Source organism: Hylobates moloch, unplaced genomic scaffold (genome assembly GCF_009828535.3).
Source record: "Hylobates moloch isolate HMO894 unplaced genomic scaffold, HMol_V3 SCAFFOLD_12, whole genome shotgun sequence".
NCBI lineage: Eukaryota > Metazoa > Chordata > Mammalia > Primates > Hylobatidae > Hylobates > Hylobates moloch.
In genome coordinates this window covers 76431063-76444501 of record NW_026652287.1, presented here as the reverse complement: position 1 = coordinate 76444501, position 13439 = coordinate 76431063, and the positions used below count along the sequence as shown (strand labels likewise).

Genomic DNA, 13439 nt, shown 5'->3' with positions numbered 1-13439 from the left:
GCACATGTACCCTAAAACCTAAAGTATAATAAAAAAAAATAAAAAAAGTGGTTAATAAAAAAAAAAAAAATTGTAACCCTTTAATCCCTGGGTAGTCTTAGCCTGTTTTACTTTTTCCCATAGCGCTTACTATCTTCTAATATATAATTTATTAATTTATTATTTTTATTGTTTGTCTTCCCATTCCAGAATATAAGCTCTATGAGGGCAGGGTTTGTTTGCTTTGCAAATTGATGTATTCAAAGTGGTCAGTATAATACCTAGGAATAGATGGATCCCTAAAATTGAATGGATAGGATGAAAAAAATCAGTAAAATATTTTTTGAAGTAAAAGCTGCTTATGATGTTTTGTTATTTTATTGTTAATATTGCAAATTTTTAGAATATAATAATGCAGTATTCAAATACAAATATCAGTGTGCATCCCATAGACATAATTTTTGTATCATCTGCTGTTTTGGATTCTCATTTATTCACTTAGATAATTGAGTTGACAGTATTAGTTAAGTGCAACAACTGTTAATGAAATGTCTACCATGCATAGCACTGGAAAAACAGATCAGTAAAATAGCCTCTGTCCTTGAAGAGAATTGGCTCATGGGAACAAATAATTACAATATATTATAATACATGTAGTCAAGGAAAGTTTATATAATGTTTCTAAATTGAAAGAGTAGTCTCTTGGGCTACTGTATTGATTATATCAAAGGAACCAAATGCCAACCTTACAGAGTCCAATTAAATAATGTTTTCACCAGCCATTATATTTCAGTAAGGCCTTTTATACTTGTAGAAATAAGAAAATGTTTTTGAAACTCCAAGAAAATGATTAGAAGTCTACTGATTTTATTGGTTTTGGCTTTGTTATCTGTTTGTTTGTTTTTTTTTTTTTTTTTTTGAGACGGAGTCTCGCTCTATCGCCCAGGCTGGAGTGCAGTGGCGCAATCTCGGCTCACTGCAAGCTCCACCTCCCGGGTTCATGCCATTCTCCTGCCTCAGCCTCTCCGAGTAGCTGGGACTACAGGCGCCCGCCACCACGCCCGGCTAATTTTTTGTATTTTTAGTAGAGACGGGGTTTCACCGTGGTCTCGATCTCCCGACCTCGTGATCCGCCCGCCTCGGCCTCCCAAAGTGCTGGGATTACAAGCGTGAGCCACCGCGCCCGGCCTTTGTTATCTGTTTGAAGGAATAATTGTTAGAGAGGTTATTAGAGACCTCTGAATATTTATAGTTACTATGAGAGTTCAGGTTGTAGGTTTTGTTAGTGAAAAAGTCAGTCCTCTCGAACCCTGCCGCTGTTTTATCAACTAAATTTTTGTAGTATTCTAAATCTTTTTTTTTCTTTTTGAAGTAGGGTATTTCCCTGACCCCTTCATGGGACTCATGACAGGGATGCCTCATTTACTCAGCTTGCTACTCTCCACTCCTCATGAGAGGGAGTGCGTGAATGAACAGCGTAGGAACTGGGTGGCCATTTCAGTGTCATCAGGATCAAACTCCACTCACTTGGACCTGCTGTGTTCCACCCCTTGCAGGAGGGAGTGTGTAGGTGAGCAGGTGCAGGAGCCAGAGCGAGTGCTTTTGGGCTCTGGCAGGAGCGAACTCTGTGCAGGCTCTGTGGCAGCGTCCAGGCGGGGTGCCTGTGACTCCTGAAGCCCCAGAGGGCATATTACAGTGCTCTTTTAGCTCTGCTGTCTGTGGATGGCTTAAGTGTTAACAACAATTCAGTGGGACCTCTACCTTTTTGCATGAGACGGCTGCCTTCTGCCAATGAGGGCAAGGGGCCAGTGTGACAACCTTTTGTATCCACACTTGTGGCTCCCAAGCTCTTGTCCAGTGTCCGGGAAAAAAAATGAGGTTACATGAACAAATTGAAAGATGGTAAATGTGGGGGATTTGATTGCCATGAAAGTGGCTCTCAACGAGAAGGGGAGCTGAAAAGGGAATGGGACAGGTAGGTAATCTTTCCCTGAAGCCCAGCCTTCTCCGATCGGATTCTTCTCTGAAGTTACGCCATCAGGCTATCCCTCTGAAGTCAAGCTGCTTCTCTCCAACGTCCAGCCATAGTCCCCGATGTCCAGCAGCTTCTCCTCTCTTCGGGCTGAGTCTGGGGTCTTTGTAGGCATAGGGTGGGGTTGGGCAGGACAGGGCCATGGGTGTTTTAGGAAAAGGCAACGTTTGAGCGTGAAAACAGGGATATAAGTTCTTGTTTTGGTCTGCCGTTTCATGCTTTTCGGCTTGAGGATGGGGCTTTTGCCAGGGACCCGCCGTTTTCTGCCTAGAATTTCTCTGTCCCCTGTCCCTGTCAATTTCAGCAGTGTTCACAGCATCTTCACCAGGAGTAGATTCTATCTTCAGAAACCACTTTCTTTGTTCATCCATAAGAAGTTAAGTCCTCATTCATTCAAGTTTTGTCTTGAGATTGCAGCCATTCAGTTACATCTTCAGACTGCACTTCTAATTCTGGTTCTCTTGCTATCTTCACCACATCAGTAGCGACTGCCTGCACTGAGGTCTCGAAATCCACAAAGTCATCCATAAGGGTTGGAATCAACTTCTTCCAAATTCTTGCGAATGTTGGTATTTTGACCTCCTCCTGTGACTCACAAGTGTACTTAGTGACATTTAGAATGGTGAATCTTTTCCATTAGGTTTTCAAACTTTGCCCAGATCCATCAGAGGAATCACTATCTCTGGCAGCTTATGGTCTTACTGAATGTGTTTCTTAAATAATAAGACATAGAAGTTAAAATTACTCCTTGATTCATGGGCTGCAGAATAGATGTTGTGTTAGCAGAGATGAAAACAACATTAATCTTTTTGTACATCTCCACCAGAACTTTTGGGTGACCAAGTGCATTGTCAGTGAGTGGTAATATTTTGAAAGGAATATTGTTTCTAAGCAGTAGTCTCAACAGTGAGCTTAAAATTTTAGTAAACCATGCTGTAAACAGATGTGCTATCATACAGGCTTTGTTGTTTTATTTATAGTGCACAGGCAGAGTAGTTGTAGCATAATTCTTGAAAGGGCCCTAGAATTTTTGGAATGGTAAATGAACATTGACTTCAACGTCAAGTCACCAGCTGCATTAGCCCCGAACAAGAGAGTCAGTTTGTCCTTTGCAGCTTTGAAGTCTGACATTGACTTATTTTCTCTAGATATGAAAGTCCTTAATGGCATCTTCTAATAGAAGGCTATTTCATCTATGTTGAAAACCTGTTGTTTAGTATAGCCATGTTCATCAATGATCTTAGCTAGATCTTTTGGATAACTTACTGCAGTTTCTCCAAGTAGCACTTGCTACTTTACCTTGCATTTTGATGTTATAGAGATGGCTTCTTTCCTTAAACCTCATGAACCAACCTCTGCTGGCTTCAGACTTCTCTTCTGCAGCTTTCTCACCTCTCTCAGCCTGTATAGAATTGAAGAGAGTTAGGCCCTTGCCTGTATAATTAGCTTGATCTTCTATCCAGACCACTCAAACTTGCTGTATATCAGCAATAAGGCTGTTTTGCTTTCTTATCATTTGTGTGTTCATTGGAATAGGACTTTTAATTTCTTCCAAGAACTTTTACTTTGCATTCACGACATGGCTGTTTGGTGTAAGAGGCCATGCTTCTGGCTTTTGACATGTCTTCCTCACTAAGCTTAATCATTTTTAGCTTTTGATTTAAAGTGAAATATGTGGGTCTTCCTTTTACTTGAACACTTAGAGGCCTTTGTAGTGTTATTAATTGGACTAATTTCAATATTATTGTGTCTGATGGAATAGAGAAGAGCCAGGAGAAAGAGAAAATGGGAGAATGGCAGATGGGTAGAACAGTCAAAACCGCATACATTTATCAGTTCAGTTACTTGTTTTATAGGGCTGCAGTTTGTGGTGCCCCAAAATGATTACAATAGTAATATCAAGGATTATTGATCACAGATTGCTGAACAGATATTTTAATGAAAAGTTTTGAAATATTTGAGAGTTACCAAACTATGACACAGAGACACAAAGTGAGCACATGCTGTTGGAAAAGTGGTACCGATAGACTTGCTTGCTGCAAGGTTGTCACCAACCTTTATTTTGTAAAAAAGGCAGTATCTCTTTGTGCAGTAAAGCGAAACACATTAAAACAAGGCATGCCTGTAGGCATACATATTCATGGTAAAAATGGAAATATACAGAAGAACAAAGAGTATCTTATATATGTAATGTTCCATCACTCACATTTCCCACCTCATGTGTTGTGATCCTCTTTCCAGTTTAGTATATATAGATCTACTTCATTTTTTAAAATTGCTGCATGATATTCTATTGTATGTCTGTAATATAATTTAAGGAAGCTTCTAGCCATCAACATTAAAGTTGTTTCTAGTTTTTTTCATCAGATTACTGTGTTGGAATTGTTTATTTATATATTTCTGTGCATTTGTATATCTGTGGGAAAATTTCTAGTCTTGAAATTGCTGGATTAAAACATACATATTTTTAATTGTCCTTCAAAAAGTTGTCCTGATTTATATTCTCATAGCACCAGTACGTGAGAATATCTGTTTCCCCACATTCTCTCCCATGATGGATTTTAGCATACTTTTTAGTTTTTACCAATGTAATAATGAAAAACAAATTTATTTCATTAGTTGTAAGTAGATTTATGCATCCTTTCAAATTTTAGGCAATCTCATGTTTAACCTTGCTCTTACTATTTTTCTTCACTTGGAATATTTTTTTCTTCTTTCATTTTTCTCTGAACCTTTACCATTCTTCAAGCCCATGTCAAAATTTTTTTTTTTAATTATTGAGTTTCCGAATAACCTCAGACTAAAATGACTTTTCACTCCTAATAAACTCAGTGCTTTATTTCTACTTGTCACAGTTTTATACCAGTCTTAATAAATGATTTTCTTATTTTAGGATTTGCAGATTAATAGGATGGCTGCGCATTAATGGAAAGAGAAGCATAAACCTATCTTCTTTCATTATGGAGGGAGGTTTGGCAGATGGAGAACCTGATCGAACTTCGGTGAGTAGTTCAAATATGACATAGGTTCTATCATCTGTAACTGTGAAGTGTTTGATGTAAGCTAGGGTTTTGTTTTTAAAATATATTAAAAACAAACTTTTAAAAACTATGTTTTAAAACAATGCTTTAACTCCTTGAGAATTACAGATACTTTAAATGATATGAAAATTACAGATAGCTAGCTGGGCATGGTGGCTCACACCTGTAATCCTAGAACTTTGGTAGGCTGAGACGGGTGGATTACCTGAGCTCAGGAGTCCAAGACCAGCCTGGGCAACATGGCGAAACCCTGTCTCTACTAAAAATACAAAAATTAGCCAGGTGTGGTGGCACATGCCTGTAGTCCCAGTTACTTGGGAGGCTGAGGCATGAGAATTGCTTGAACTCGGGAGGTGGAGGTTGCAGTAAGCCAAGATAGCACCTCTGCACTCCAGCCTGGGTGACAAAGTCAGACTCTGTCTCTAAAAAAAAAACAACAAAAATTACAAATAGCTTAAAGCTTGTTGGAGCACACCAGTTTTCTGATATTTCTGCTCCATCGTCCTCCTCTTATTTTACCTATCCTTCCAGCCATATAGTGAAAGACATACTGATAGAATAATTTGTTTTCTCCCAAAACCTGTCTTAAGTGAAATCAAGAGAATGTTAACAGTTAAGGAAATTAAATGCCTCCAAATCTCAAATCACATGCAGCTATGAGTAATAGCGGGAATGAAACAGTTAAAATAATTAAGAGCAATTGCCATATATATTCTTTTTATAAAAATATAAAGATTTAATAAACATTTCTGCCCTGTGATCATAATTGAATTATATTCTGAAATTAAACAAGTAGTGGGTAGCAGGAAAAGTATACCTTACCCAATACATTAAAAAAAAAAAATCACTAGTAGGATGGACTAAATGATGATTTGTCATTTTTTTCTCACTGTACAAAAAGATTTTACTCCAGAATAATTTCATTTTCAATTATCGTATTGCATTTTGAGAGTCTCCATTATGTATTGATGTATAGACTCTTAGAAATGTTTCTGTTACCTAAAGTAAAGGTGCCTCCTTCAGTAAGGAGTAGTCAGCTCGTAGCTTTATCATTAGTTAGGTGATAGATTCTTTAACAAATTTACATTGTTGGAATAAGGTAGAGCCCAACTTTTCTGTCTTTTATATTACTATGGAATTGTGAGTCACTTTTAGATTGAGGTGTTTGTAAATTTTAGTTTAGTGAATGTCCTTTGTTCAGGCTCCAGTGTAGGAACAGTCTAATGATTGATAGCAAAATGCAGTTTTGCTGACTTATATTAACTTGGTCCCAGACTTTCTTGAATTTCTGATTCAGTCTTGTTTGGGGTTCTTAAATGATCAAAAAAAGTTAAACTTTAAGTTGTTAGTAGAGAAGAAAATGGGTGTGGAAATAACTTGGCTTATGAAGAAGGCTGTTGTCACATTGATTTAAATGAAAAACGGATGGTAAGTTACTTTATTTTTACTATAATTTCAGAAGAAAAGTTAATATTAAGCCTTGTCTGTACAGCTTATGTTTGTTTTATCATAAACTTTACCTTTTTTTTTTATATCTAATGGACTTTCTTAGATTCTTTCAACTCAAATGCTTTTGGTCTTTTAGTGATATTAAAAATATCAGTTGCTGTTTTTAAGTGTATACTTTGTTAGACTGTCCTCATAACAGCTATTAAAGGTAGATATTTGTTTATCCTCACTTTTAGAGGTAGGGAAATAGGCTCAGAGAGGTTAATTATCTTCTCTAAGACTTCACAGCTTAAGCGATAGAACTGAAATCTGTCTGTCTCTGAATACTTTACTGCTAAGATGTTGACTACATACCTATATTTCTGAATAGAGTGTCTTAAAATTTTGTTGTTACCTTTCAAAGTATGTATCCAAGTAAATGTTATTACATTTTATTACCAGACTCCTTTGGCTAAAGTAATAAAGTTTTAGTCATTTTTGGAGTGCAGTGGCGTGATCTCTGCTCACCGCAACCTCCACCTCCTGGTTCAAGCGATTCTCCTACCTCAGCCTCCTGAGTAGCTGGGATTACAGGCAAGTGCCACCACGCTTGGCTAATTTTTTGTATTTTTAGTAGGGATGGGGTTTCTCCATGTTGGTCAGGATGGTCTCAAACTCCCAACTTCAGATGATCCACCTGCCTCAGCCTTCCAAAGTGCTGAGCTACCATGCCCGGCCTTAGTCACTTAGTCACTATTCCAAATTTTGTTGATATTGAGCAGTTAAAAGTTGTTTAAAAAGTAGTGAGAGGCCGGGCACGGTACGTCACACCTGTAATCCCAGCATTTTGGGAGGCCGAGGCGGGTGGATCACCTGAGGTCAGGAGTTCGAGACCAGCCTGGCCAGCACGATGAAACCCTGTCCCTACTAAAAATACAAAAAAATTAGCCGGATGTGGTGGCAGGCACCTGTAATCCCAGCTACTGAGGAGGCTGAGGCAGGAGAATTGCTTGAACCTGGGAGGCAGAGGTTGCAGTGAGCTGAGATCGCGCCACTGCACTCTAGCCTGGGCAAGAAGAGCAAAACTCCGTCTCAAAAAAATAATAAAAAAACAAGTAGTGAGAACAGTTTTTCTTTTCTTATTCATTAGGTTCCTTCTGTGAAATATTATTGCTAATTTTAGAGAAAATAATACCAATAATTTCAGTGTAAACTACTGAAATATTCTGTATTTGAAACTAACGTTGAGGTCCACTTTTGAGTTAGCTATAAAATAATCACCTTTGAACTGCTTGGTCTAAGCTAGTTACTGTTTAGATCTGGGAGAAGTGGATCAGAACATGAGCTCTGTAAGACGTTTAGCTACATGTTAAAATCTGAGCCCTGTCACTTAGTTGTATGACCTGGGTAGTAAATTCTCCAGGTTTCTAGTTTCCTTATAAATAGAGATAATTGTAATATCTACCTCCCAAAGTTATTTTCAATATTAATTGAGAAAATATGTCTATAAAATGCCTATTACAAGGCTACACATATGTAAACATCCATTAAATAAAAGCAACTATTTTTATTGTTATTATAACTATTAATATTAAGCCTTCTCTACAAAAAGATAAATAATTAAAAGTCAGGAGAAGCCTGTGAAGATTCAGTGATTGCTCCACACTAGAGTGGTTGGAGAAGCTTTCTTAAGAGAACATAAACTTTGAATTGCACATGAACGTAGGGATCATAGGATTGAAAATGAGCAAGGAAAGCATGCCAGGTGAGAGAATAGCAAGAGGCAAGGCTAAATAGGGAATTAATTGCTCAGTTTATTCAGGGTATAATTAGTAAAAAATATTAAGGCAGGATGGAAGGAAGTGAGTAATGTTTAGAGGAATAATGATGGATATGCCAGATAGAGACCAAATTTATGGAAGGCTTTGAGTGCTAGACCAGGGATTTTGGATTTGATTCTGCAAGTAATGGTTTGTCATTTAGTATTTTTATGTAGATGAATCTGAAAGCAGTGTATAAAATGATTTGGAGGAGTGAATATTAAGAGAGTACTACAAGGTCGGGCTCAGTGGCTCACGCCTGTAATCTCAGCAGTTCGGGAGGCCGAGGCGTACAGATCACCTAAGGTCAGGAGTTCAAAACCAGCCTGGCCAACATGGTGAAACCCCGTCTCTACTAAAAATACAAAAATTAGCCAGGTGGGGTGGCGGGCACCTGTAATCCCAGCTACCCAGGAGGCTGAGACATGAGAATTGTCTGAAGTCGGGAGGCTGAGGTTGCAGTTAGCTGAGATCATGCCATTGCACTCCAGCCTGGGCGACAAGAGTGAAACGCTATCTCCAAAAAAAAAAAAAAAAAAAAAAAAGTATTACAGTGATCTTGGGGTGAGGTTGTGAAAAAAATCTGACTTTATTATTCATTTGCTTTCCTTCTTGCACATAATACAATTTTTTTTTTTTTTTTTTTTTTTTGAGACAGAGTCTCGCTCTGTTGCCCAGGTTGGAGTGCAATGGCATGGTCTCGGCTCACTGGAACCTCCATCTCCCTGATTCAAGCAGTTCGCCTGCCTCAGCCTCCCGAGTAGCTGGGATGACAGGTGCATGCCACCACGCCAGGCTAATTTTTTTGTATTTTTAGTAGAGATGGGGTTTCACCATGTTGGCCAGATGGTCTCGCACTCCTGACCTCAGGTGATCCATCCGCCTCGGCCTCCCAAAGTGCTAGGATTACAGGCATGAGCCACTGTGGCCGGCCAATACTATATATATTTTTTGAGACAGAGTCTCGCTCTGTCACCCAGGCTGGAGTGCAGTGGCACAATCGGCTCACTGCAACCTCCGCCTCCCGGGTTCACACCATTCTCCTGTCTCAGCCTCCTGAGTAGCTGGGACTACAGGCATGCGCCACCATGCCCGGCTAATTTTGTATTTTTAGTAGAGACGGGGTTTTTCCATGTTGGTCAGGCTGGTCTCGAACTCCCGACCTCAAGTGATCTGCCCGCCTCAGCCTCCAAAAGTGTTGGGATTACAGGCGTGAGCCACTGCACCTGGCCTATCTTTTGAAGTATTTCTGAAGTATTATTTCTTTTATCTCTTGAAGCGAAGGAAACTGCTTCATAAGTTTTATTAGAGGGCAAAATCTTTTATTGTATTAAAATTGATTTTATAAATGATTTTTTAGAAGAAAGCAACAATTTAAAAAATATGTATGAATCTTTTTTGTGTGTATAAGGGCTCTCAATTGAGAAAATCTTTAAGATTCTAATTCAGGTTGGGTACCTTGAATCCAAAAGCTTTCTGAAGTGGAAGGAACTGCAAAAATGATTTAGTTCAGCAGTTCTTAGAATATAGTCAATGAGTGTCTTCCTGGAGAGCCTAGAGATGATCCAACTTCCTGTAACTGATTTTTACATACTAGGTGAGTTATTCATAATTTAGATTTGGTGATCATAAAGTAAAATTGCTGTGTTATTAGAGTTTATTCAAAGCCTTAAATCATATTCTAAGAAGCCCAGCTATCTATAAAAATTAGCAACATTTTAGAGCTTGTGCATGCAAATTAATGGAATTACACCACTTTTTGCTACAGCAAGTATTATTTTGAGTGGGTCACAGTTTTTAAATATTGCTGTTTTTGTCCTGTTATAAATACTATTAGATTAACTTCATTATTATGATTATTGATTTAGTGTATTATGTGGTGTTAGTGATAGCATCTTTCTAACAATACTATTCACATTTTTTTTTTTTTTTTTAAATTTTTGCAGAGACAGGGTCTTGCTCTGTTGCCCAGGCTGGACTGTAGTCGTGTGATCCTAGCTCACTGCAGCCTTGAATTCCTGGGCTTAAGTGATCCTCCCACCTCAGCTTCCAGAGTAGCTTGGACTACAGGCCTGCCCCACTCTGTCTGGCTAATTTCTAAATTTTTTTTTAATAGACACAGGGTCTTGCTGTGTTTCCCAGGCTGTAACAACAGTAGTTTTTTATGTACAACTTCCCACTAATTGGCCTCTAAGGCATTTGTGCATTCAAGTTTAATGATAATTTATCCATATGCCAATTACTAATCCTCTGAAAGTATTGTTGTACAATAGCACTTCTTTAAATTTTACCGTTGGTCGTTGTGCTCTTATCCTATTGCGACTGTAACAAATTGCCACAGATTTAGAGGCTCAAAACAACACAAATTTATTCTCTTAGCAGTTCTGGAAGTCAGAAATCTAAAAGCAAAGTGTTAGCAGGGTTGTTTTCCTTCTGAAGACTCTGAGGGAAGAATCCATTTTCTTGCTTTTATCAGTATCTAGAGAATGCATTCATTTTTTTGGCTCATGGCCCCTTCCTTGTATCACTTCAACCTTTGTCTTTTGTTATCACATACCCTGCTGCTCATTTAGGCCCTCCTGTTTCCTCCTTATAAGGACACTTATGACTACATTGAGCTCAGTTACATAACCCACTCAGAAAATCAGGTAACTGCCCTATATCAAGATCCTTAACCTAATCACATCTGCAGAGCCCCTTTCACTGTAGAAGGTAACATTAACAGCTTCCAGGGATTAGGGTATGGACATATTTGGGAGGCCATTATTCTTTCCTCCAGAGCCAGTATTAACCTCTGGAGTAACCTAACCTGTTGGAAGTGGGTCCTGTTGTTAGATAACCCAAAGTCTGTGGTCTGCCCAGGCATCTCACCTGAGGAGTTGCCAGCTAGACTGAAGTCCTAAATAATGAAAATTCTTAGGTTGCAGGGATCTCCTTATGTAAAGTTAAAATAACTGTGAAGATTTTAGTCACCAGTTTATTACTTACATTCTTATTTTCTCATGTTAAAATGATTTCATCTTCCCAACAGCTGCTTGCTAACTCTTAACAGTTTGTATTAATCATACATACAAGATTGTTAATATAAGTTATTCTTGAACTGAAATGGAGTAGTAGAATGTATCCCAATGTACCCATTACTCATCTTCAACAATTATCAACTTGGGTCGACATCGTTTCATCTATACTCCCACCTTCCTAAGCCAGAGTTTTTGAACAAATCTTAGATAAATCACTGTATTCATAAGTATTTACTGTCTGTATATATCTCCAAAATATAAAGACTTTAAAACTTTGATCACAAATACGTTATTCCTAAAAATTAATAACTCTTTAGTCAGATATTCAGTGTCTACCCTTCCCTAGTTCTCTCATATTCTTTTTTTTCTTTTTGAGATGGAGTTTCGCTCTTGTTACCCAGGCTGGAGTGCAATGGCACGATCTCGGCTCACTGCAACCTCTGCCTCCCGGGTTCAAGCGATTCTCCTGCCTCAGCCTTCCGAGTAGCTGGGATTACAGGCATGCGCCACCATGCCCAGCTAATTTTTGTATTTTTAGTAGAGACAGGGTTTCTCTGTGTTGGTTATGCTGGTCTTGAACTCCCGATCTCAGGTGATCCGCCAGCCTCGGCTTCCCAAAGTGCTGGGATTACAGGCATGAACCACTGCGCCCAGCCTCTCATATTCTTTTTATAGTAGGTTGTTGTGTTGGACTTAGTTGATAAGTCACAAGTCTTTTTGAATCTTTTAAATCTCTCCTATATCTGTTAATTTTTACCTTTCAATTTATTGAAAAAACAAGATAGTTTATTCTGTGGAGTTTTCTACAATGTGAGTTTTCCCCTCATGGTGATGTTTAAGGTGTTCATCAGTCCCTTATATTTCCTGCAAGTTGGTTGTTAGAATTAGAGGCTTGCACAGATCAAGGTTCAAATTTTTTTTGACAATAATGATGTATAAATGGTGTTGTATGTAACCGTCAGGAGGCACATAATGTCTGGTTCTCTCTCTTTATGTGGTAATAGCAACCATTGATGATCATTGCCTAGATCTGTTAGTTCGATAGGGGTATACATTAGAATTCTAATTGGGTTAGAAAAGTGGAGGCTGGAAAGAATGATTATGACTAGTCTGTACCTTTGAGCAAGCAAACCAATCAACATACATTTTTTTTAATGCAATAAAAATCTTTTAATTTTTAAAAAAATTTTGTGTGCATGTAGTGGGTGGATATATTTATGGGGTATATGAGATGTTTTGATACAGGCATGTAGTGCGTAATGATCACATGGAAGATGGGTATCCATCCCCTTAAATTATTATCCTTTGTGTTACAATCCAATTATACTTGTTTAGTTATTTTAAAATGTACAGTCCAGCCTACATTTTGTTAGGTATTTTTGTCTTTTGCCACTTTATAGCTTTATTGAAACTTCTATTAAAGGGAGATATTTACAAAAGGTCAAAATAATTTGATAGGTATACGTTGTTATACTGAGATGAGGTCTCGCTCTGTCGCCCAGGCTGGAGTGCAGTGGCACGATCCCGGGTTCACGCCATTCTCCTGCCTCAGCCTCCCGAGCAGCTGGGACTACAGGCGCCTGCCACGACACCCGGCTAATTTTTTGTATTTTTAGTAGAGACAGAGTTTCACCCTGTTAGCCAGGATGGTCTCGACCTCCTGACCTCGTGATCCACCCGCCTCGGCCTCCCAAAGTGCTGGGATTACAGGCGTGAGCCACCATGCCCGGCCTGTTACACTTTGTTTACATCTCCATTACTTTAACTTCTGAAAGTTTTGTTAGCAGTACTTCAATATTTGTAATTGAACTTCCTCAGTGGGAATATATTGCTCAGTATTACCTGTTGTGTGAGTACGAAAGATTCCATCTCATTATATCGTTTTTCTTTTTTTTTTTTTCTTACCTTATTAGATGGTTATTCTTGTTAGAGGCTTGAATAATGTAAAAATCATTCAGGTATATAATTGGACTCTGTAGTAAATTTGGGGAGCCTAGTTGGAGAAAGCGTTAGCTTTTTAAAAGAAAGAGAAATAACCAGTGGCATACAGAATATAACAGCAGAATTCCCAGCCACACATCTTTTGTGTTTCTATTATTCTTGGAGATCTTCTTAAAGT

The 13439-nt window shown here is 38.4% G+C and overlaps 1 protein-coding gene across 4 annotated transcripts in view; it reads left to right on the top strand.

The window, feature by feature from the left end:
* The window catches only part of OSBPL8 (oxysterol binding protein like 8), a 215130-nt gene that overhangs the window by 71200 nt on the left and 130491 nt on the right, over positions 1-13439 (top strand). For 2 of the 4 annotated variants that reach the window (XM_032170793.2, XM_032170792.2), the window contains exon 2: positions 4905-5013. In XM_032170793.2, the coding sequence (XP_032026684.1) occupies positions 4972-5013 (42 nt within the window). In that variant the 5' untranslated portion in view covers positions 4905-4971. Of the gene's footprint in view, positions 1-4904; positions 5014-13439 lie in introns of those variants that run through there. The other 2 variants (XM_058424619.1, XM_058424620.1) reach the window with 2 other exon arrangements.